Source organism: Saccostrea cucullata, unplaced genomic scaffold (genome assembly GCF_032062105.1).
Source record: "Saccostrea cucullata isolate Sc308-1 unplaced genomic scaffold, CSIRO_AGI_Scuc_v1 ctg15647, whole genome shotgun sequence".
NCBI classification, from domain to species: domain Eukaryota; kingdom Metazoa; phylum Mollusca; class Bivalvia; order Ostreida; family Ostreidae; genus Saccostrea; species Saccostrea cuccullata.
In genome coordinates, this window is record NW_026926585.1 from 16 (window position 1) to 23,464 (window position 23,449).

At 32.8% G+C, this 23,449-nt stretch overlaps 2 protein-coding genes and 1 long non-coding RNA gene across 3 annotated transcripts; all 3 read left to right on the plus strand.

The window, feature by feature from the left end:
- Positions 1 to 220: 220 nt before the first annotated feature.
- On the plus strand, positions 221 to 1,610 carry LOC134272147 (two pore channel protein 1-like; the record flags this gene model as incomplete). Its single annotated transcript, XM_062754397.1, has 4 exons — positions 221 to 293; positions 761 to 865; positions 1,170 to 1,241; positions 1,464 to 1,610. Coding segments are annotated over 4 exons (344 nt in total), but the record flags the coding sequence as incomplete, so codon positions are not given.
- A 1,208-nt stretch (positions 1,611 to 2,818) lies between these two features.
- On the plus strand, positions 2,819 to 23,449 carry LOC134272148 (two pore calcium channel protein 1-like). The gene is made up of 7 exons (XM_062754399.1): positions 2,819 to 2,862; positions 8,351 to 8,397; positions 8,614 to 8,682; positions 14,281 to 14,371; positions 14,965 to 15,086; positions 15,406 to 15,483; positions 23,267 to 23,449. The coding sequence occupies exons 2-7, from the start codon at positions 8,395 to 8,397 to the stop codon at positions 23,441 to 23,443; spliced, it is 540 nt and encodes a 179-aa protein (XP_062610383.1). The 5' UTR covers positions 2,819 to 2,862; positions 8,351 to 8,394; the 3' UTR covers positions 23,444 to 23,449.
- On the plus strand, positions 4,163 to 7,534 carry LOC134272149 (uncharacterized). Its single transcript, XR_009993139.1, has 4 exons — positions 4,163 to 4,328; positions 4,605 to 4,708; positions 5,030 to 5,192; positions 6,438 to 7,534. It is a non-coding gene; the product is annotated as an uncharacterized LOC134272149 (long non-coding RNA).

Consider the following 23,449-nt stretch of genomic DNA (forward strand, 5'->3'; position numbering starts at 1 on the left):
AGGGGGGGGGGAGGGGGTAAGGCAGTACCAAATCATTGTTTGGGAAATACACCTTTTTTAAAAAAGCATCTTCAATAAATCATCAAAGCCACTAATAATTTTTTTTATTATATTATCTTTTATTTTCCTTTTCCCTTTTAAATGTTTATGTTTAATCTTGAAATTTGTAATCAGTGCATTATTTTGAGCATTTTATGATGTGCTGTTATTAACCTTTCAGTATACACCTTAGAGGCCTCAATAAAAATTCTTGCCAAGGGTCCACTGGAATATTTCACAACAGGATGGGATGTGTAAGAAACTTTATTTTTAGCTCCTTTATGATATAAAATGTAATAAAATCCCAGTTGATTGGAAGAAGTATCAGTTTATCTGTTTTCAAATCAGCAACTTATATATCAGATATGAGAAACCAATTTTGATTTAATTGAGTTGTTGGAATGATCAATTTACAGTTATTGTTAGGTTTAATGTATAGCCTACAAGGCAAATTTCACCCCATTTTATTTTTGGCCCTAATCACATTTGAGCAAATTTTAAAAAGGACGAATTCAAATAACACAGAATTTTTTTAACCGAACTATGACTAGGTTAATTTAAAGGGGGCAAAATTGTTAGTAAGGGCGAAAATAACCCTGTGTACATCACTAATGTTGAAACCAGTCAGTCTTTTGTAAATTGTTAATTGAGACCAGCATATATTTTTATACTGTAATTTTAGGTTTGATTGTGACAAGGCTATATTTGTTGTTATTTTTAGGTTTGATTTCCTGGTAACAGTGACCAGTGTTATAGGTTTACTGGGAGAGTATTTTAATGATTCTTTTTTCTACATCACTGTCCTCAGGCCATTCAGACTTCTCAGGTAAAGGAATGTTAGTGTAATAAAAAATTTAGTTCAAAATATATTTTATTCATTGAATTAGATTGAACAGCAGGCATAAATGCCTATGATAGTTCTCTACATAATAAAAAATTTAATGTATATTTTAATGATTCTTTTGCACAATTCTTAAATATTGTATTAAAACTGTTTATGAAACACATACATATTAACTGAGTAAACAGCAGCAATATTACAAGGATTGAAAAAATATGTTTATTGCAATAAAAGTTTGGTTGTTTACTTTATAATTGTTTGACTGATTATTGACTTGTTATTTGATCAGGTTGTTTAAGATGAAGAGGAGTTACAGGGATGTTCTAGGAACTCTGTTTATTCTATTCTCTAGGCTAATCAGGTAAACATCTCAATTTGGAATTTTGTTGATTTAATTTTACATTAATTTTTATTTAACATGATTTTTTACTTTTGTTTGTTTTGCAGATTTTTACAATTATTTTTAAAAAATTATCATTTTAAGAACTGTAAACGGTGCAATTTTTTATAGATATATACATGTAATGATGATTGTGCTATATTTAGTTTAACCTTAGTTTAACCTTGACCTATTTTGTTTTAGTCTAGTGGTTGTCATTATGCTAGTCTACTATTTCTTTGCCATTATTGCCATGGAGTGCTTCCTGTATGTTGATCTCAAAAACTGCTGCAAGTAAGTTATCACTCAAGTAAGTTATCACTCAAGTAAGTTATCACTCAGGTAAGTGATCACTCAAGTAAGTTAATCAAGTAAGTTATCACTCAAGTAAGTTATCACTCAAGTAAGTTAGCACTCAAGTAAGTTATCACTCAAGTAAGTTAGCACTCAAGTAAGTTATCACTCAAGTAAGTTAGCACTCAAGTAAGTTATCACTCAGGTAAGTGATCACTCAAGTAAGTTAATCAAGTAAGTTATCAATCAAGTAAGTCATCACTCAAGTAAGTTATCACTCAAGTTATCACTCAAGTAAGTTATCACTCAAGTAAGTTATCACCCACCAATGACTACTGTCTGGTCCAGAAATCTACTGTAAAATATACATAAAAGATAATAGGTATATTATCCATATGCACAGAGAATCAAAATTTTATTTTAATGATTTTTCTCTGATGGAACTTTGAGTAAAAGAGAGAAAGGAGAGGGAGATTTAAACATGTTAACTTTTGTAAATGTACAGATTATTCTTTGCAGAACACAGGTGTTTTAGAAGCTTTATTACAAGTTTAGCAACAACACCAACAGTGGATATTACCTCAATGACTTCAGTAATATACTTATATCTGGAGGTATGTATGAAATCAGTAAAATCAACAGTCTGGGATATTAGAGAGGTTGATATTTTTAATGGTACGCGTACGTGTACTTGTAGATAATTTGACGTACACGTACACGTTATTTTTAATTTGTCTGTTGAGATTTTTATGACGTGTAACATGTACGTGTACAGGGCGATCGGTGTCTCTATTTCTACTATTTAGAAGGTTTTTTGTCGTCAGAATGCAAACAAATCTTGTTGAAAATAAGTGCTTCTGAAAGTAAACATCCAATATAATGTATAACAATCAGATTTTCACACTTGAATTGGCTAATTTTTATTATCTAAGCTACATGTTTTCACTTACGTGTAGATTCCATTCTACAAGTTTTACGAACGTGTAGCAATTTTGACGTCACTTAAATTGATGACGTAATACACACAGAATTTAGGTTATTCCCCTCCTAGACGTACCCGTACACGTACACGTTTGAAATCTCAACCTCTCTATTATTATCTCAATGACTTCAGTAATATACTTATATAGGTTTGTATTCAGTAATATACTGATATCTGGAGGTATGTATTCAATAAATCAACAGTTTAGGATATTATTACTTCAATGACTTTAGTAATATACTTATATCTGAAGGTTTGTATTCAGTAAAATCAACAGTTTAGGATATTATTACTTCAATGACTTTAGTAATATACTTATATCTGGAGGTTTGTATTCAGTAATATACTTATATCTGGAAGTTTGTATTCAGTAATATACTGATATCTGGAGGTATGTATTCAGTAAAATCAACAGTCTGGGATATTATTACCTCAATGACTTCAGTAATATACTCATATCTGGTGGTTTGTATTCAGTAAATCAACAGTCTGGGGATATTATTACCTCAATGACTTCAGTAATATACTCATATCTGGTGGTTAGTATTCAGTAAAATCAACAGTCTGGGATATTATTACCTTAACCCCTTCACTTCCGTACCGGTCAAATTGACCGGTGGCGCGTTAAAACACGACTTCGCGAAAATAAGATCTCCGTATATAATTTGTGGTAGCATGAAGGTATATAAGCTGTATATCATCTTTTTGGAAATTTTCTCTACTTTTTAAATATCTAAAAAGATTATATTCTTGATTGCCGGTATTTAATCGATTTTACGTTGTAAAAACACAAACGAGATTTTTTGAAAATTGCGTAATTTTCCAAAGCGATTGCCGATTTTCCAACGATTGACAATTTTTTTCCTGATTAACTTTATAAGAAAGCATGGTATATTCTTAAAGCATATTTTCTCTACTTTTAAAATATGTAAAAATTATTGCTATTACTTTAAGGTATATTTTAAAAACAAGACTTTTCTTGCACTTTTGTGTTTTTTCTCCATTTTATTCGTAATATTTAAACAAAGCTCAGTTTTACGTTTATTTCTGTGTTGAAATAGGGAAAACAAAATAAAGCTGGGCAAAAGAAGAGAAAATTTCCTTTCCAACAAGCCCTTATAGGTCTTCTTACGCTCAGTATTTTCTTAATTACGATAATTTGAATTTGTGACCTTCGCATAGTTTTTATGGAAAAATCGGTCAATATTTACATGTAACGTCAAGGTCGAATATTGTTGCGTCTTACTCGAAACAAAAAATTCTTTTATAAGACTTTTTTGACCATTTAAATATATTTTTTACTGAAATAAATGCATAATACAAAAAAAAAAATAGATTTCAAAAAACAAACATATACTTTCGTTCTGCCTTTTGTGAAGTGAATGTTGATTTATTCATCTACATGTCATGATGTAGGCCTATATTTCTTGAAGTGATATACAAATATTGATAAAAATTGTAGATTTCCAAAACGTCGATCTTTACTAAAAAAAATAAATCAGGTTTTTAATATTGTTGTATCTTGTTATACTGTATACTTATTAATTTGCAATTCAATTAGATCTATATAATATTGGAACGAAATTTAACAATACAAGAACTCGCATTTATAAATAAATACGACTCATCACTGTATGAGTTGATACGAATTGAAATAACCACGTGTTTCCGCTGTGGTAGATGTAAACAAAAACATGATCCGAAATCTGAACGTCAATTTTCATGATTATTTCACGATGAAGATCCTCACATCAATGAATCAAATAATACGGACATGCCTTTGGTATTAGCAGGTGAGAATACGTGTATATTGACTGAAAAGTTTTAAGTTTAAAACGCATTAGTTCACGTTCAAAAGAAAACTAAATGTACACATGTACTAGATCTTTATGTTTCAGTGTATTTCGTATCGTTCAGCCAATTTTGCATTGCTTTTGAACTTTGATGCTTTTGACAATCACTCGTAAGTTCAAAGTAAAATCAAAGTTGTCATAATAATGGATAGCTGTTTTCAGTATGTATGTACAGTACCAGTGTGTACATGTACCACTTTCACATTGAATTTTTAGGGTGCTTTCACCATATACAACAATACTTTCATCTGTGAATACCCACTTTCTAAGCCCACCATGAACTACGAAGGTCATTAATATGTAAGGACACCAATGAACAGGTAAATTTTTGTTTTGGTATTGAAAATTTCTGTATTTCTAAAATTTCAAAAAATAAAGTCTAATTTCATTTGTGTCATTCTCATGAAATTGCATTCATACAAGTTTATAAACATTTGATTTATATTTTGAAAAATAAGTGTTTGAAACACATAATACTTATGATGCTTGATTATTCATACAGACACATTATTTAACCATGTATTTAATTATCTATCTGAATGAATGTGGAGATATGGCACAAGCTGTTTTTATAGACTGCTGTTGTATTTCCAATCTGCATAAAGTATGTGGTTAGAATTTCAATTTTCTCAATTTTTCAGACACTTTCCAATTATGGTACATCATGTACATGGGTGGTCAAACTCACTGGATGGTTTATCAACACTCCCATGCTCACGAACAGCCTTGCTCCAGGATTTTTGCCCTGAAGTAACATTGCAGTCTATTGTCTCCTTTCTTTTTACAACCCTGGCAGCCATGCAGGTATAAAATCTATGAAAACCATGAACATCATGATGAAGGGACATAGAATTTTTAAAATTCATAAAAGTAAACCGAGTTCTTGATATATACAATTTGTTCTCTCCTATTGACAATCTGTTTTAACAAATTGCCAATTCATTCTCACAGATTATCTATTCGTTTCCTCAAATTACACAATCCGTTATCTCAGATTGTAAAATTCATTCTCTTAGTTTAAATGATACATTCCCTCGGAATGTAAACCCTTCCCATGATTTCGTTTAAATTATTTATCTGTACATATCGGATATGGTAATACATGTTTAAAAAAAAGAATATTGTAGTATTTTACATCCTAACTTTTATTACTTATTACGGTCCAAAATGAGAAAAAAACATGAAAATTTCCAAATCCATGTGCTAGTACTTATATTTGTACAACAAAAAATCTTAGAGGTTTTTGTGTTAGTTGTATATTAGAATAATTGAAAGTCCTAGTTGTAAAAGTGAATATGGGTCCTATGTAATCATAATATTTCTAAAATAAATGTACGTTGAATTAGTTATGAGAGAGGTTGGACGACCGGTTGCTGAAACAAAATAAATAGAACGCACTTATTGATTAAAATGGTTGGATGTATCTGTACATATATGTAATGAAATTCAAGAGCACAGATTTCCAAAATCATAATACTTACGTTGTAACAAATCAAGATGTCGAATTATCAATCTGTGAAAACATATTACCGGTATGTAATTCGAGATCTCAAATTATGAATCAAGGGGGCGAATTAGTAATCCTTAAGATCGGATTGTGTAATTCGAGATCTCATATTATAAATTGAGGGAACAATTTAGTAATCCGTGGGATTGGATTGTCTAATTCGATTTGATATCATTTTTTACTTTTTTGAAAAATTTACGTGTCCCTTCCTGGCTTTCGTAGCAATCTAATGCCAGATTTTTTTAACATGTTGCGATAGCGTAAACAGAGGTCTGGCTTTAGTCAGATTGCCATATATGCTATTTGTTTTAGTTCAGTAATTTTTATCATGATGGTTTACTACAAGGTTGTTGAATTATCAGTCCTGATACATTGACTTAACAATATCATTTAACTACTTGGATCACATAATAAATACAATTTTAATTTTAAAAGGAAAATCAAATAAATGTAGTAATTTTAGCATTCTTAATTTTATTTATAAATATAAATTTATATTCACAATGAAATGTATCTGTTTGAAATACTTAAATCTTTTACAGGATAGAAGCTGATCTCTTGTACTTGACAGCAAATAATAATGTCTTGGACAAGTCAAAGAATTTCCTCCAGTCTTACAGAGAAATGACAGTTGCTAAAAGAATGGTGGACAGAAAGTAAAAATGCTCTTCAACATTTTGTTGAAGATTTCAGTCTGATTTGGAATTCATCTTGCAATATTTCTGGATTTATATATTTGGATATAAGCGTCAAATTTTCAACTTATTGACTAAACAGTTTTGTGTTAAATATTGCCAATGCTATCTATTTATTTATTATTATTTCCCTCCAAGATAACATGTCAAGTCTTTATTGTACCCCTTAAGCTCTGTTATACCAGAAAAATCTTCTAATGAAATCATTTAGTTTTTTCTTGTTAGATTAAATCCATGAAAATAAAGATTATTTTTAATGTCATCAAGTGAATGGATTTCTTGTTTAACAAAAAGATAGTATGTATACATGTTTTGCTAGGGCTTTGTAAGAAGCAGACCAGAATTCTTTGCTTGCAAATTTTGTCGTTCGCCATTTTTATTACATCAACTATTAGATGATTTATCCATGTTTGAAGCATTTCAAAATTGATATTTACTTACAGTTTAAAGCAGAATTCTGTACTGATATGACCTTGACCCCCCAAAGAACGAGAGTGTCAAGGTCAATTTTTAATACAAAAATGTTCTTTCGTCTTTATGGCCCATATCTTACAAACAATATCATGAAATATACAAAAAGTGTCTAGAATGTGTCCAGAATGTGAAATAACAAACATGTATATAGCCAAAAACTTTAAAATGATGTTGCTTAGCAACCACTTAAAGGTCATTAAACAGATATTTGAAATAAAATGATGCATGGATATTGCAGTTTTGATCCCTTCTTGAGAGTATATTCAGAATTTTCCATTTCAGCATCCATTGTGTAAGATTATGGCAAGAATATTGAAAAGTGTTGAAAAAAATTGATGAATCTTTTGCACTTATTTGACCTTTGACCTCCTAAAAGTAGTTCTAAAAGGTCAAACTTTAAGACAATTTATCTGTTGTATGTCCCTTGTAAATTTATGACCTCACATCTAACTTTTATATGTGCTGGGATGCATAAATGTGTCTAGGATAAGTAAAAAATGAAAATTTCTGCCCGAAAATTAAAGAATTCTGCGTTGCTTAGCAACCCCTTTTAAGTAGTTATATGCAGAATTGAAAAAAAGTTTATGTGTTTCATGTAGTACAGTATAATGCTCTTTTTGTGAGTATATCCCAAATTTCCTATTTCAACATACATCATACTTAATACTTAGCTTAAAGATGAAAAAGTATCAAAAAATTCCATAAAATTTTGCACTTAATTGACCTTTGACCTCAATTTTTACTAATAAGGTCAGTGGTTGAGTATCTAAACAGTCATAAAAAATCATCTGTAAGAAATTTCCTACAAAATGGTATGCATTATGCCTAGCTTTCCCCTTGGATAAAAAAGTTAGAAATAATTTAATAATGCCATGTCAAAAGGACTCCAAAATCACGTAAAATGCGCCGGAAGAGAAAGGGTTAATGACTTCAGTAATGTACTTATATCTGGTGGTAAGTATTCAGTAAATCAACAGACTGGGATATTATTACCTCAATGTCTTCAGAAATATATTAATATCTGATGGTAAGTATACTCAGTAATTTACTAGGTTATGTTTTACAATTAACTCCTTTAAACAGGGATTATTGACTTTACATATACATTTTTTTGTACATTTCTATGTAAACCATGTGTTGTTTTCTCATTCATTCAATAAAAACCTTTCTAGCTCACTCAACATTTGTTATGCTCTTATATTGATGTAATAATCTCTGTAATATACTTAAAATCTGAAAATTTGAAGTACATATTTACCAATCTTTATTTGTATCGTCTATTGTAGTGACGTTGTTTGAGCTAACAGTGGTCAACAACTGGTTCATAATAATGGTAAGTATAACAAGAATTCGGACAGAATATTTCATAATTTATTGCTGGGAACCATGTCCTTTGAGATGTAAAAGGCAAAAACAATTGATCAGGTTTCTAACTAGCAGATAGTCATAAAGACATTTTAATAGCATTCTCCTGAGAAAAAGCTGGTAATTCCAGCTACGTCAGATAAAGTTGTAATGGTCTACATAACATTTTTTTTGCTGTTTATAGGAAGGATTTGCTCATCACACAGGAGAAGTGTCCCGAACATTCTTCATGACATTCTACATTGTTATGATGGTAAGTATACACAAAATTAAAATGTCATCTTATCTTGATGATGTTCTACATTGTTATTTCATACATTCTACATTGTTATGATGGTAAGTATACACAATATTAAATGTCATCTCATCTTCATGACATTCTACATTGTTATGATGGTAAGAATACACAAAATTAAATGTCATCTTATCTTAATGATGTTCTACATCGTTATGATGTTCTAAATTGTTAAGACATTCTACATTGTTATGATGGTAAGAGAAAATCATTAGATGTCATCCCATCCTTGAAGGTTAAGAAGATTAAAAAAGATTTAGTGAAGCAAACAATGTTTAGGAAAAATTATCAATTTCTTTTTTGAAAAAAAAGAAACCTCCATGGTCATCATAAATATATTTGATTTCAGTAATGATATAAATACCGATATGCAATTATACTGTACTACAAAAAAGCAGTTAGACCAAAAAATTAATAGTTTCTCAGGAAAAGAAAGATAACTCAATTTTCCATATTTTCCAAGTAGAAAAAATCGAGTTATTCCCCTTTTCCTAAATGCTTAGATAAACGTTTTTAGTAGGAAAATATTACATTTCTTCTAAATTTTCAGTATTATATTAATTAACTTTTATATAAATGTTTGGGGTAACATTATTTAAAGTTGAATACATATTATTACTAATTTCAGAGAACAAAACTTAAGAATTAGTAGATATTATTATCATTTTATTGAACAAATGGCCTAAAAAAATGTGTAGACTAAATCCTGATTCAAAAAAAAAAAAAAAAAAGCCTGCCTGCCGCATTGAATTCTGATTTTTTTGGCCTGAGAAACTATTAATTTTTTTTTGGCCTTAATAGCATCACACAGGAGAGAGTGAAAATCCATTTGTCCCATGGGAGTAATATTGCAGGGCTACTGCTGCACATGCTTATAGAATTTTAATACATCTGTCTGCTACATCTGTTTACTTTTAGCTCACCTCTACGAAGTTGAGATGAGCTTATGCTATACCCCCTCTCGGCGTTGGCGTCGGCGTCCCAGGTTAAAGTTTTAGGAGCAAGTCCATTCCCAAGTAACTATAATCCCTACCTGAACCAAACTTGCATGGATGATGCGTCTAGTGATGAACACTACCAGACTTGCTTCGGATGCTGGATCTGACCTACATTTTCCAGATGAGTGACCAGGTTAAAGTTTTTGGAAGCAGGTCCATTCCCTAAGAACTATACGCCCTACCTGGACCAAACTTGTATTGATGATACATCTAAGAATGCATATTATCAGAATTGCTTCGGATGCTGGATCTGACATAAATTTTCTAAATGAGTGACCAGGTTAAAGTTTTTGGAGCAGGTCTTTTCCCAAGTAACTATTTGGGGAAGTTCAAGGTCACTGGAAGAAAAAGTTCATAATTCGTGTCCGATCCATATCTTTCTTATGGATAAACTTGGTACATTCTCATTTCACACTTGTTGGAAAGTTGTTGCATGATACTGACAGGTAACCTATAAGGCCTGTGGGTAGGGCTGTCACGGGTACCCGAAATGACCCGGAACCACGGAACAATTAATTCAGGTCAGGTACGGTTCCGTTTTTCCGGAATACGGTTCGGTTCCGATTTGTACAATAGAGTAGGTTTTACTATAAAAATGGCATCAAAAACGAGAGATTTGTTAGTAGATTGCCAGTATAAGGTGATTTAAATAATTTGGTACAATTGTTTTCTAGTCAGGAAGTTACTTTAAACTAGTTATTATGTTGCTATTTCTAAGATTAAATGAAAATATTCTTTTTGTTGTTGAAAATAATACAAATCTGGAACTTTTATTCCATTACCTACCCGAACCGAAAAACCCGAAACCGAACCCTAAAAAATCAGAACCAACCCGACCCGAAAAATTTTGGAACCGTGACAGCCCTATCTGTGGGACTCTTGTTACACTAAAGCCTTTAATGAAACAATGAAAACCATTTTCAGAAGTATACGTAAGAAATCTCTGTTACTAGTTTGAAGTTTAACTTATTTCCCGTGTACATTCATAATTTTTTAATGATAAAAGATATGCATTGATGATAAGAGTAAAATATGTATTATTGCAAGATTCCATAGTTTACCATACTAATTCATCAAAAATGTTATATACATCATTAATTACATACATCGTTAATTATATAGAATACAGCAGTGATGGATATCATTGCAGATACTTGATTTTCTTCACTTGTTTGTTTTGATATTGAGCAACAAACAGATTGTCATTTGTATCTGTACACAGTCCCTGGGGATAACTTAGTCCACAGTCTATGTAACGGAGAAACTGTCCATCCTGGTCTATGATGTGGACACAGTCATTGTCAATATCAGCCGTAAGGATGTGACTCTGACTGTCTGTGGTGATTCCTCGTGGATCTAATGGTTTATTCTTTGGAAAAGGAGTATGCCCAGTGTACCTGAATCTCAGTTTCCCGGCCTGATTGACCACCACTACTGCATTATTTCCCCAGTCAATCACACAAATATCACAGTTTTTGTTCTCAGTAATGTATCTACCAGATAAATACAGGAGTTTACCTTTATCATCAAACTGAATGGTTTGCTTCTCTGTGGAGCCAGAGTAACGGACAACTTTTGATTGTTTGTAATCATCACTGATCATGATAACCAGGAGGTCACCAGAGGAGGTACTACAGACAGCTTTAGGTCTCCAGTTCTGTAGTCTGATCACCTCTTCTATCTTCTCATTCTTCACAATGTTCACAGTTCTATCTTTGTAATCAGTATAAACTAGATCTCCACTCTTTGTCACTGCTATGTAACATAATTCATTCCTTGACTTGGTTGTCATTGACTTGAGTAGTGATCCCTGATTGATGCTGTAGAGTTTCATGGTGTTGTCATCTCCACTTGTCATGATTTCTTCATCACTCAAACAGGACACAGTGATAAGGTAATATTTATACTCAGTGTTTATGGTGGTGACAGTCTCTGGTTCATCAAGCAGTTGTTTGACTGAAGGAGAGGATCCAGCTTCTGGTGATTTCTGTATTGTCTTCATGCTATAGCCATGTTCTTCTGATGTTAGAGAACTTGTTGATAAGTCTCCAAACATTTTGTTAATTTCTCCTTGTATTTTTCCTGGAATAAATTTAGGTAAGGACAGCATTATTTTGTGTGGAAGATTTCTGTATGTTTGTACATTGGACATTACACTCAATAGTTTAGACATGTCATTGGTGTCTATTGCAGTTTCCATTGAATTGATTTCATTCTTGATGTCAGACATTGTCTTGTTTATTTCATCCAGATGTTTCTGTAGAGTTTGTATCTGTGTGTTTTTCATCTCTTCAACTTCAGCTTTAAGTTTCTTGACAAGTTTGTCAATCTCTCTGTGCCAATTCTCTCCATGTTTTGTTATGGCTGTGAAAAGATCTCCATATTCCTTTTCCAACTGACTCATTCTGTTTTGTACATCAGAGGCAATGTCCTGGTAGGTGGGGTAAATTGTATCATTTAATTCATTTTTTTCTTTTATTATCATGTCCCTCTTTTCATCCACAACTCGCAAAATTTTAGATAATTCATGACCTAAATGTTGATTAGAGTCAAGGCAATTGATGCAGACAGGAATGTCACATTGTTTACAGTATTACAGTGTTCTTTGTCATGAGATTTACACTTAGGGTAGAGGGGAGTGGATTTTCTGTCCTTGAAGTCGACAATTTTGTGAGGTTTTGAGAGATCAGCAGAAAAATGTACTCCCACACAAGCTACGCACAGGTTGACAAGACATGTATCACAATGCATCTGCACCACAGTGTTCTCACACAGGTCACATCGCATCACATCCTGGGCACTGGAACGGGGGTCCATCATTAGATTTTGTGTCTGAAGCATAAAAAATTCAATGTATATTTAAATATTGACTGGGTTGAGGTCATCATACATTTTTTGGACTCCAGAACCACAGTTTGTTTGAGGTCATAGGTACATGTAGATACACATGTCGACAAAACAATGCATCACATTACATATACTGTTACAGTACAAGGTTCATTGAATCTTTCAGGTATAATATTTTATTTTCATAGTTAAAGCCTGTACTACTTAATTTTCAATGACTCTCAACTGTTATGCACAGAAATACTTAAAAAATTAATGTTTCTTACCTGACTTCAGTAATGGCAACTATCCTGTTAATCGATCTCCTGTCTACCTCTATGTACTTAGATCACGTGACACACCTGTGTTATCTACCTGTCAGGTGTTTATACTTCCTGGTCTAGAAGGGGATTTAAAGACCTCAAATACAAGATCTACTTTACATTAGATCATTTCATGTGAATTTAAAAAAATATCTTCATTTTTTTTTTTTTAGATCATTTCATGTGAATTTAAAAAAATATCTTCATTTTTTTTTTTATTTTTAGAGATTTGGGAAATTCTTCTTTGTAATATTATATGAATATGTATAAAGAGAGCATTGATTTTAGCAGCAAATTTTTTTAAAAGATTTTGTATTTTCCTATTAACACTCAAAAGAAATTATATAAATGTAGTAGATACATAAATATTTAGAATGAATAACTTTAAAGTGCTGGCAAATTTAGAAAACACAATGAAATATTTTGAAGAACGGTTGCTATATTATTTATATAAAGTTAAAATTCAAGATGGATACAGCAAAACAGGCTAGCTATTTGTTTTACTTTACTTTAAAATATATTGTACACTTCACTGGACATAACGAGTTATGCTTATAATGAAGCAAAAATGTTTCTGTCACTTTGTTACAAGTCTGCTTTTACTGCAGAAATGATCTTGGATTGATTAATAAAGAAATATTTACCCCCCTCCCCTCTCTCATTTAGTAATCTGATTTAATAAGATAAGAATAAAAAGCAACAGAAAAAATTCAAATCACAAGTCAAACTGCACCTTAACCCCCCCTCTCTCATTTAGTAATCTGATTTAATAAGATAAGAATATAAAGCAACAGAAAAATATCAAATCAAAAGTCAAACTACACCTTAACCCCCCCCCCCCCCCCCCTCTCTCATTTAGTAATCTGATTTAATAAGATAAGAATATAAAGCAACAGAAAAAATTCAAATCACAAGTCAAACTGCACCTTAACCCCCCTCTCTCATTTAGTAATCTAATTTAATAAGATAAGAATATAAAGCAACAGAAAAATATCAAATCAAAAGTCAAACTACACCCCCCCCCCCCCCCCCCCTCTCATTTAGTAATCTGATTTAATAAGATAAGAATATAAAGCAACAGAAAAAATTCAAATCACAAGTCAAACTGCACCTTAACCCCCCTCTCTCATTTAGTAATCTAATTTAATAAGATAAGAATATAAAGCAACAGAAAAATATCAAATCAAAAGTCAAACTGCACCTCATATTGTTGGTGCATACACTGTATTTGTTTAAACCATAACACCTTGGGCCACAATTCAAAGTTTAAAAAAAACCAGGGTCACATGTAGAAGCGACTTGCCACCTTCTCTCTAAAAACCCAGTGGGGAGTATTTGTCCATTTTGAACAGTTCTAATTTTGACCAAGTTTTTTTTCAAGGTTAGTATAACAATTATGTCCTTTACAGGTTGTCATGACGATAGTATTAGCCTTCATCCTGGAGTTGTTTTTGTTCCGTATTCAGTACAGGAGGAAACTCAAACTGGAGGACATAGATGGTAAGCTAGCAAACAATGCTAGAATTACATAGTGATTTAAAAGCTAGGATACATAGTGATTTCATAGCTAGGATACACATTGATTTCATAGCTAGAATACACATTGATTTCATAAGCTAGGATACACAGTGATTTCATAGATAGGATACACACTGATTTCATAGCTAGGATACACATTGATTTCATAGCTAGGATACACATTGATTTCATAGCTAGAATACACAGTGATTTCATAAGCTAGGATACACAGTGATTTCATAGATAGGATACACACTGATTTCATAGCTACATTGTAGGATACACACTGATTTCATATCTTTAATTATTATTTTTAAGTGATTGCTTTACAGGGCTCGCATGAACTTCATATGAAATTTCGCATGATTATCATGTAAATTCTTTGCTTGAGAAGGAGATGCAAAGGACCATGTATGATATACACACAAAAATAACATGTGATCTTCACAAAAAAAATTCACGCCAATATGTTCATGGAAAAAGGAAAACGCCTCAAAATCAATGAAGTTATTTTTCCCAGTGTTTATTAAAAAAGAGACATTTGAATACCTGTAAAATTGTGATATTTTTTTCAGATCATGCCAAGCAGACAGAACACGTGTACATCAGTGATGAAGAAAAGATGATGTGTGAGAACCCGGACTACAAATGGACCGTTCGATACATAGCTCTACAGAGAGATTCAACTGAACTACAGGTATGTCATTGTTATAAGTGGACAGGTCGATATACAGCTCTACAGAGAGATTCCACAGAACTCCAGGTGAGCTTAAATATGTTTCGTTGGCTGTAAGTTTACCTTTCTGATTTTCTGATAACACAATTACATGCATTCAGATTTAGTAGAGAAACAGCTTTTAAAAGTTGTGATACAATTTTTATAATGTTAATTTAATTTTTTCTGCAAAAAAAAATAGTAGCTGTAGTTCATGAAAAACGATTTTTAAAGGACTAAGTCTTAAAAAAAATTACAGAACATAGTATATAGAAGTTTTATTCTGATTTTGATTTTCCAGACCCCTTACATGTACAAGGGAGAAAGACACAGGAACAAAGAAGATTTCAGTCTCAGGATGTATGGGGATGAAGTCAAGGTCAGTTTGATTAAATTCATTTAACAAAAGTGTTTCTTGAGAAATACCTCTCAAAAATACCCCCCCACCCCCCCCCCCCCCAAGTTCCTAAAAATGCCTTAGTCATAAACATGTTATATTTACATCCATATATATTTTTTCATTTATTTCTTATGAAGACCATTGCCAGTAATCAGTGCATGAACATAACTTAGCAATCCATGTGTGTTGTTTTCTTGAACAATGGCTGTTCCATCAGTTCTACATACAATGACATATTCATCTTAATATTAACAAATTTAATTTTTTTTTTCAATGATTTTTAATACAGATGTACATGTAAACAATAAAATGCTTCGTTTGTTTGTTTGTTTGTATGGGAATTAATGCCGAAGCAATTTGCAGAAAAAAATTATAGAACCGTTTACATGGGTCGTTTTTTTCTGCAAAGATAATTCCCTACTAACAATCAAAAAAACATTTTATTATTTAAATAAATAATTTGAATGTTTTTAAGAAATGAATGTAATATTTTTTCCTTTGATCGAAGTATCAAAGAAAAAATTTGACGGAAAACTTCATCAATGCTCATAGTGCATTGATGAAAAAGTTTTCTGTCCAAATTTTTTCTTTGATACTTCGATCAAAGGAAAAAATATTGCATTAATTTCTTATCATTTAATTATGATTTTAAATTTAAACTAGAGGTACTGTGAGCGATGAGCTCACTAAATGATACCCCCCGCCTCCCATATGGTTATAACTGGTGAAAAAGTCCATGTTTTCCTGTGGCCGGGAAACCCAAAATATGTGTCGGATCAAAAAGTAAAATAGGAGGTGCACACTGGCAATATGTAATAAAGATTCTGTGAAAGTTTCATCAAATTTCATTCAGTGGTATGAGAGGAGTTGCGGATAAGAGATAGGTACCCCAAAGCGTAACAGACGGACGGACGTACAGACGGACGGACGGATGGACGGACGGAATTAACGATTACTATATACCCTCCCACTTTTCAAGCGGGGGGTATAAAAATGAAACTTTCTTTCACTTTTTCTTTGAAATTTATGCATCAAAAATCGTGCGCACGAATTCATCACAACAACGTTCACGTTGCTGAAATTCAAAATGGCTCTAACGAAGAAACGTTCTCTATCATTGTCATGTCATTACCAACATTTTCTGAAATAATTTACATTTCTTTAACACAGACACTTACTTGTGTTATATTCCATGAGGCCAAAATAAAAAATACCTTTGTTTCCCCTAACGCGACCGACCCAATTAAATCGCACTGACTGAAAAGATCTTTTAAATAAGAAGATTCAATTATTTTTTTTATTGTTAACTAAGTTTCATCAAAATCAGTTTTTAACAGAACGGCCGACATTGTTCTACTGTGATTTATTGAAGAAAATGGCGCCAAGATGTGATTTCTGAGAAAAGGTTCTTAATAAAACAACGGCGACGTATACATATAAGGCCGGCCTAATAAGCAGATGAGGGGCCCACCTAGTGTTTTGATCTAATAACCATAACCAGTTCAAAAAGTGATATAGTAGGGGCTGGCTTTAGTCAGACTGGATCCCTTACTGCTTAATGGCAAAAAAGTGCTGAGTACGTCTAAATTTCGAGCAATTGGGAAATGTTCAAATGTCGTCCAAACAAATCTCGAAGGGATTAAAAGCAAAGAAACAACAAATCTTCGAGGGCGTAATTAAAGAAAAATACACCATAGGCGTCTCAGGAAGCCGAATCATAATTTCAAAACTAATTTTAAAGAGTATTTAAACAATATGCTACATGTATAAACAATGTCATAGTTACGAAGTTTAACCCATAAATAAAGGCATTAAAGAAAAAAAATCTGAATTATATTTATGAGGATGAATATGCAGACATATTTACAACAACTCCTATGGTTCCGTAATGGCACATAGTAAACATAGGAACACAGACAGTCTGACTAAAGCCAACCTCTACTATATCACTTCGTTGACTAAAGCCAGCCCCTACTATATTACTTCGTTAGTAGGGACCCTACTAACGAAGAGATATAGTAGGGACTGGCTTTAGTCAGACTATAAGGGATCTTTTTTGAGCCAGCATCTTTTGCGAGACTGGACATAAGTTTTTATGGTCCCTTTTGAAAGACTGTTTTCAACGTTCCTTATTGGTATTTGGACCTGCGACTTAAAATTAGACACTTACTTCTTTAACTCTAAAGCAAAAATGCTCTTGAAACACTGCAAATCTGATGGCCCTCAAAAAGTACATTGATTGTCTATATGCACTGGGGGCTGATGGAAGGTTTGAAAAAATATACTCGGATGTCCGGGTCCGCTGTTATAAAACATGCTTAAGTCTGAAAATGCTGTCAAGTCTGAGAATTTTCTCAAATCCAAAATTCTCAGACTCAGTGGCCGTCATAAAAAAGTTGAGAAAAATCAAAATACCTTAAACTCTTTTATTCTCAAATTCTCAGCTGAGTAATTCTCAAGAGTTGAGTTGAGAATTTTATGAGAATTCTCAAAGTTTTATGACGGCAGACCCCGGTCTTTGCGTATTTGAGAATCTTTTCTTTATCTTTTCGATCTATATAAATATACTCTGGCGTGAGATACCTGACAAGTTCAACTAAATAACAGTTGTAAATTAGTTAATCATAAATTTTCCTTAAACATGTTTAAACAGCATATGTTTGATCCCTAGCATTTTGTTCCCAAATCGCTTTGTTTTCTTCTTTTCTTCCTTAAAAAAGTTTTTTCTATTAAATTTTAGAACTTATTTTCAAAGCTGCTGTCATAAAACAAAATTGTTTACCTACCTACCGACCCAAATTGAGAATTCTGGGTCGGGTTAGGGGAAACAAAGATATTTTTAATTCCAGCCTGAGGTAGGTATATTTTCCCCGGTAAGTTACTAAGTTCGTAAATGTAAAGGGAAGCTACTCAAATATCCAAACAGTTCTAGGTCACAGAAATTTTGGATTTCATTTGCGCATCTTTTCATCCCATTCTGAATTTCAAACCGAACACATAAATACGTATCACAACCTGTCAATGCTGTAAAACCTGAAAGAGTCTGCTGCTGACTGTTTAAGATTAAAAGAATTCCGTCCTCATTCATGCACTGCCGTTTTTCTCGATCATTCGTTTCCCAAGACTTAACAGATTAACGGTTTCCCCCTCTTTTGTAGCATAAGACACATTTCACCAGAGTTCCATTGCCCATACCAGATATCTCAAAGTCAAACATTAACAAAAGTATGCCGATTTCTTTCCATATTCCCCCAAACTGTAGGCTATAATGTTATGCAGACGATTTGATTTGTTTATCAAAGGGGGATAATTCAAAAGGAATCGAAAGTTGAAAATAAGTAAGGAACGTAATGGACAGGTTTCGAAGTTCAGGAAAATATTTATTAAAATAAAGATATTTAATTATTCCTTCAAAAAGTAATCTGGAAGTGGAAATATGCATGTAAAGACTGCCAAAGTAGTTCCGGATACTTAGTGCAAGTGAACTCCAGATTCTATTGATGCAGTTATCAAAAGAATTTTTTATCCAATTTGAATCAAGTATTTTATAGAAATTAAATGATTGTTCATTAACACAAAAATAGGTGTATATTCTTAAGATCAGTAAAAATGAGATGATTGTTAAGAATTTAGGATATCTGAACAACAGTCAATATTTAATATTTCATTGGTATTTCCTGTTCATATTTGTTTGTTTATTGTTGTTTATCTATCATTGACAGAATTGTCTGCTAAGTAACTCAGGTGACCTATTGCTATCCGTTTTCGTCCGTCGTCGTGCGTCGTGTGTTAACATTTGAACATTTTCAGCTTCTTCTCTGAAACCACAGAATCAATTTCAACCAAATTTGGTATACAGCATCTATGGGTGAAGGGGAACAAAAATTGTGAATTTCATGGTCCCCACCCACCTGGGGCCTGAGGGGTGGGGCCAAAACCACTAAAATTATTGCAATCTTTAAAAATCTTCTTCTTTACTCCTGGACATCAAGCAGGCAAACTGTTGGCATGAATGTAATGAGCATTGAGTCCTCTATTAAAATTGTGAAGTTCATGGCCCCAGGGTCAGGGGTTCTAGTGCTAGGGCGTGGCTCTATAGATTATATAGTGAAAATGCATTATTTCTTTGAAAATCTTCTTCTCTGCTCCTGGGTATTAAATAAACTAACTAAACACATAGTTATGATGAGCAAGAGTGCCTCTTCCAGATTTGTGAATTTTATGGCCCCAGGGTCAGGGGTTCTGGTGTTAGGGCGGGGCTCTATAGATTATATAGTGAAAATGCATTATTTCTTTGAAAATCTTCTTCTCTGCCATTGGGTATTAAATAAATTAACTAAACACATAGTTATGATGAGCAAGAGTGCCTCTCTCCAGATTTGTGAATTTTTATGGCCCCAGATTCAGGGATTCTGGTGTTAGGGCGGGGCTCTATAGATTTTATAGTGAAAATGCATTTATTACTTTAAAATCTTCTTCTCTGCAATTGGGTATTAAATAAACAAACTAAGCACATAGTTATGATGAGCAAGAGTGCCTCTTCCAGATTTGTGAATTTTATGGCCCCAGGGTCAGGGGTTCTGGTGTTAGGGCGGGGCTGTATAGATCATATAGTGAAAATGTATTTATTACTTGAAAATTTTCTTCTCTGCTTCTTGGTATTAAATAAACTAACTATTAGTAAGAACATAGTTATGATGTGCAAGAGTGCCTCTTCCAGATTTGTGAATTTAATGGCCCCAGGGTCAGGGGTTCTGGTGTTAGGGAGGGGCTCTATAGATTATATAGTGAAAATGCATTATTTCTTTGAAAATCTTCTCCTCTGCAATTGGGTATTAAATAAATTAATTAAACACATAGTTATGATGAGCAAGAGTGCCTCTTCCAGATTTGTGAATTTTATGGCCCCAGGGTCAGGGGTTCTGGTGTTAGGGCGGGGCTCTATAGATTATATAGTGAAAATGCATTTATTACTTGAAAATCTTCTTCTCTGCAATAGGGTATTAAAAAAACAAACTAAGCACATAGTTATGATGAGCAAGAGTGCCTCTTCCAGATTTGTGAATTTTATGGCCCCAGGGTCAGGGGTTCTGGTGTTAGGGCGGGGCTGTATAGATCATATAGTGAAAATGTATTCATTACTTGAAAATTTTCTTCTCTGGTCCTGGGTATTAAATAAACTAACTAAGAACATAGTTATGATGAGCAAGAGTGCCTCTTCCAAAATTGTAAATTTAATGGCCCCAGGGTCAGGGGTTCTAGTGTTAGGGAGGGACTATATAGAATATAAAGTGAAATGCATTTTTTCTTTGATAATCTTCTTCTCTGCTCCTGGGTATTGAATAAACTAACTAAACACATAGCTATGATGAGCAAGAGTGCCTCTTCCCAGATTTGTGAATTTTATGGCCCCAGGGTTAGGGGTTCTGGTGTTAGGGAGTGGCTCTACTGATTATATAGTTAAAATACATTAATTCTTTGAAAATATTTTCCTTTGCTTCTGGGTTTTATGCCAATGATCCAAGTATATATATATATTTATGATGAAGAAAGGTGCATCTAGCAAAGTATTTTTTTATGCCCCAGGGTCAGAGGGGGAGGGGGGTTACATAGTCTGAAAATAAATCAATGCTTTGAAATCTTCTCTTTTGGTATTAATCAACCATTTTATGATAAAATTTGCAAAATTTTGAAATATGTGGACCATGGGTCAGTGGTGCCTTTAGGGTGAGGTGCACAACTGGGTATAAAGTGTAAGTGCATTTCTCTTTGTTACTCTGATCCACATCTGGGTATTAAGTAAATAGAGTAAGCATGCTAAGTTAATAATTATGATAAGCAATGGTGCCTCTTTCAAAATTGTAAATTGTGAATTTCATGGCCTCTGGTTTAAAACAGGAACCAAATTCAATTGTATGAAAGTTGTTACACAATACTCAGGTGACCTATAAGGCCCATGGGCCTCTTGTTTATTTGTTGTTGACAAAGTTGTTACTTGTAGTTTTTTCTATTGTTGTTTATTTATTGTTGACAAAGTTGTTTGTTAATTGTTGTTTATTTATGGTTGACAGAGTTGTCTGCTTATTGTTGTGTATTTGTTGTTGACTAAGTTGTTTATTCATCATTGAAAGAGTTGGTTAATAATCATTGTTTATTTATTTTTGACAGAGTTGGTTATTTATTAGGGCCCCGCAAGGATTTGCAGGTGCCCTACAGTAATCACTCTGTTTGTCTGTCATTCTTCCGTCCACAAATTTTCTGTTGTTTCCTTATAACTTTTTTTATGGTAGCCCAATTAAGTTCAAATTTGGTATACTAGTTCAGCAGGCAGAAAGACGTATATTGATGTTAAATTTGTTTCTCTGTGTCCTCTGGTTTGGAGCTGGGGTGATGGGGTAGATACCTTAACTTCATATAAGATTGATTTGGCAAAGAGAGATAACTGCTGAAAATGTTCCCATTGTAAACTGCAATGAATGAGTCCCTTGGGATTAATTAGCTTTCCTCCTGAAGAAAATCCAAAGCATTATCTTTATCTGTCACATTGAGATTATTTACCACCTCTGTCTGCACATGAAGTTTGTTTTGAAGTCCATTTGCAATGCTATGAACACTCTGAAATGTGGATTGAAGAATAAATGTTTTTACTTTATTTTTGTTGAAATACCCTACACAATGAGTTCTGATTTTATTGAATTCTTAAAACAAGAAATAGATTAAAGAAGATATATTTTTTTTATTTTTATTTATTTATTTATTTTTTTCTTGCTTCATGTAAATTCAAGAATATTATTAATTCTTAATGTAGTAGGATTAAAACCTCATTCTATCATTACAGAAAAAAAGTTCTTATTATAAATTCAGAAGAAAATGATGAGAGAGAAGTACAATTAATCCCTTGGCATTAATTATCTAGTCTGCTGCAGGAAATTTAGTAGGCCTATCTTTATCTGTCACTTTAAGATTAATGAAAACCTTTGTCTGCAATTGCTGTTTGTTTTGAAGTTAAGGTCAAGCCTGCATGATATGTATTTGCATTCATTGAAGGCTGGCATTTAATTGTTTAGATATTCATTCAGTGTTGAGTTGTTCTTAACTGCCTTATGTAAATATAAGGATATTAGTTACAGGTTTCTGGATATTCAGGAATTATCTTGAAATTATAAGAATACAGTTTCTGTTCCTTACTTGTCATATATTTTTGAATCATTCCCTAAGCTGCACCCTTATAATTCTACCCCATGGCAGGGCCCTTGCTGACTGGTCAGTTTTCTAGTTGTTGACAGAGTTGTTTGTTTATCATTGGTAATTTATGGTTAGCAGAGATGGTTGTTTATTTATGTTTATTTATTGTTGTTTATTTATCGTTGACAGAGTTGGTTGTTTTATTATCGTTGATTTATCATTGACAGAGTTGTTGTTTTTTTTATCGTTGACAGAGTTGGTTGTTAATTGTTGTTTATTTGTTGTAGACAGAGTTATTTATTTATGGTTGACAGAGTTGTTTGTTTATTGTTTTTTATTTATCATTATAGAGGTGGTTGTGTTGATTGTTGTTTATTTATCATTGACAGAGTTCTTCATTTATCGTTGATAGAGTTGTTTGTTTATCATTGACAGAGTTGTTTATTTATTGTTGTTTATTTATCGTTGTTTATTGTTGTTTATTTAACATTGACAGAGTAGTCTATTATCATTGGTTATTTCATTGACAGAGTTGTTTGTTTTTGTGTATTTATTGTTGTTTATTTATCGTTGACAGAGTTGGTTGGAGGAGGAGCAGGAGAGTCGGGAGCAGACCATTCACACAATGACAGAACTCCGGAGGCGGAGTCGACCTAACGCTGACCTCGAGGACCTGGACGAGGACGTCATTCCCAGCTCCTCCTTCTCCATCCCTGTAGCTGACAATGTCCAAGAGGCGGGGCTACTGACCTAAAGGGGC

Excerpts from the sequence above, each read along its gene's own strand:
- LOC134272148 (XM_062754399.1), top strand. Across the intron at positions 14,372-14,964 it reads CAAACTGGAGGACATAGATG|ATCATGCCAAGCAGACAGAA; the intron begins GTAAGCTAGCAA and ends TATTTTTTTCAG. Across the intron at positions 15,484-23,266 it reads TGTATGGGGATGAAGTCAAG|AGTTGGTTGGAGGAGGAGCA; the intron begins GTCAGTTTGATT and ends TATCGTTGACAG.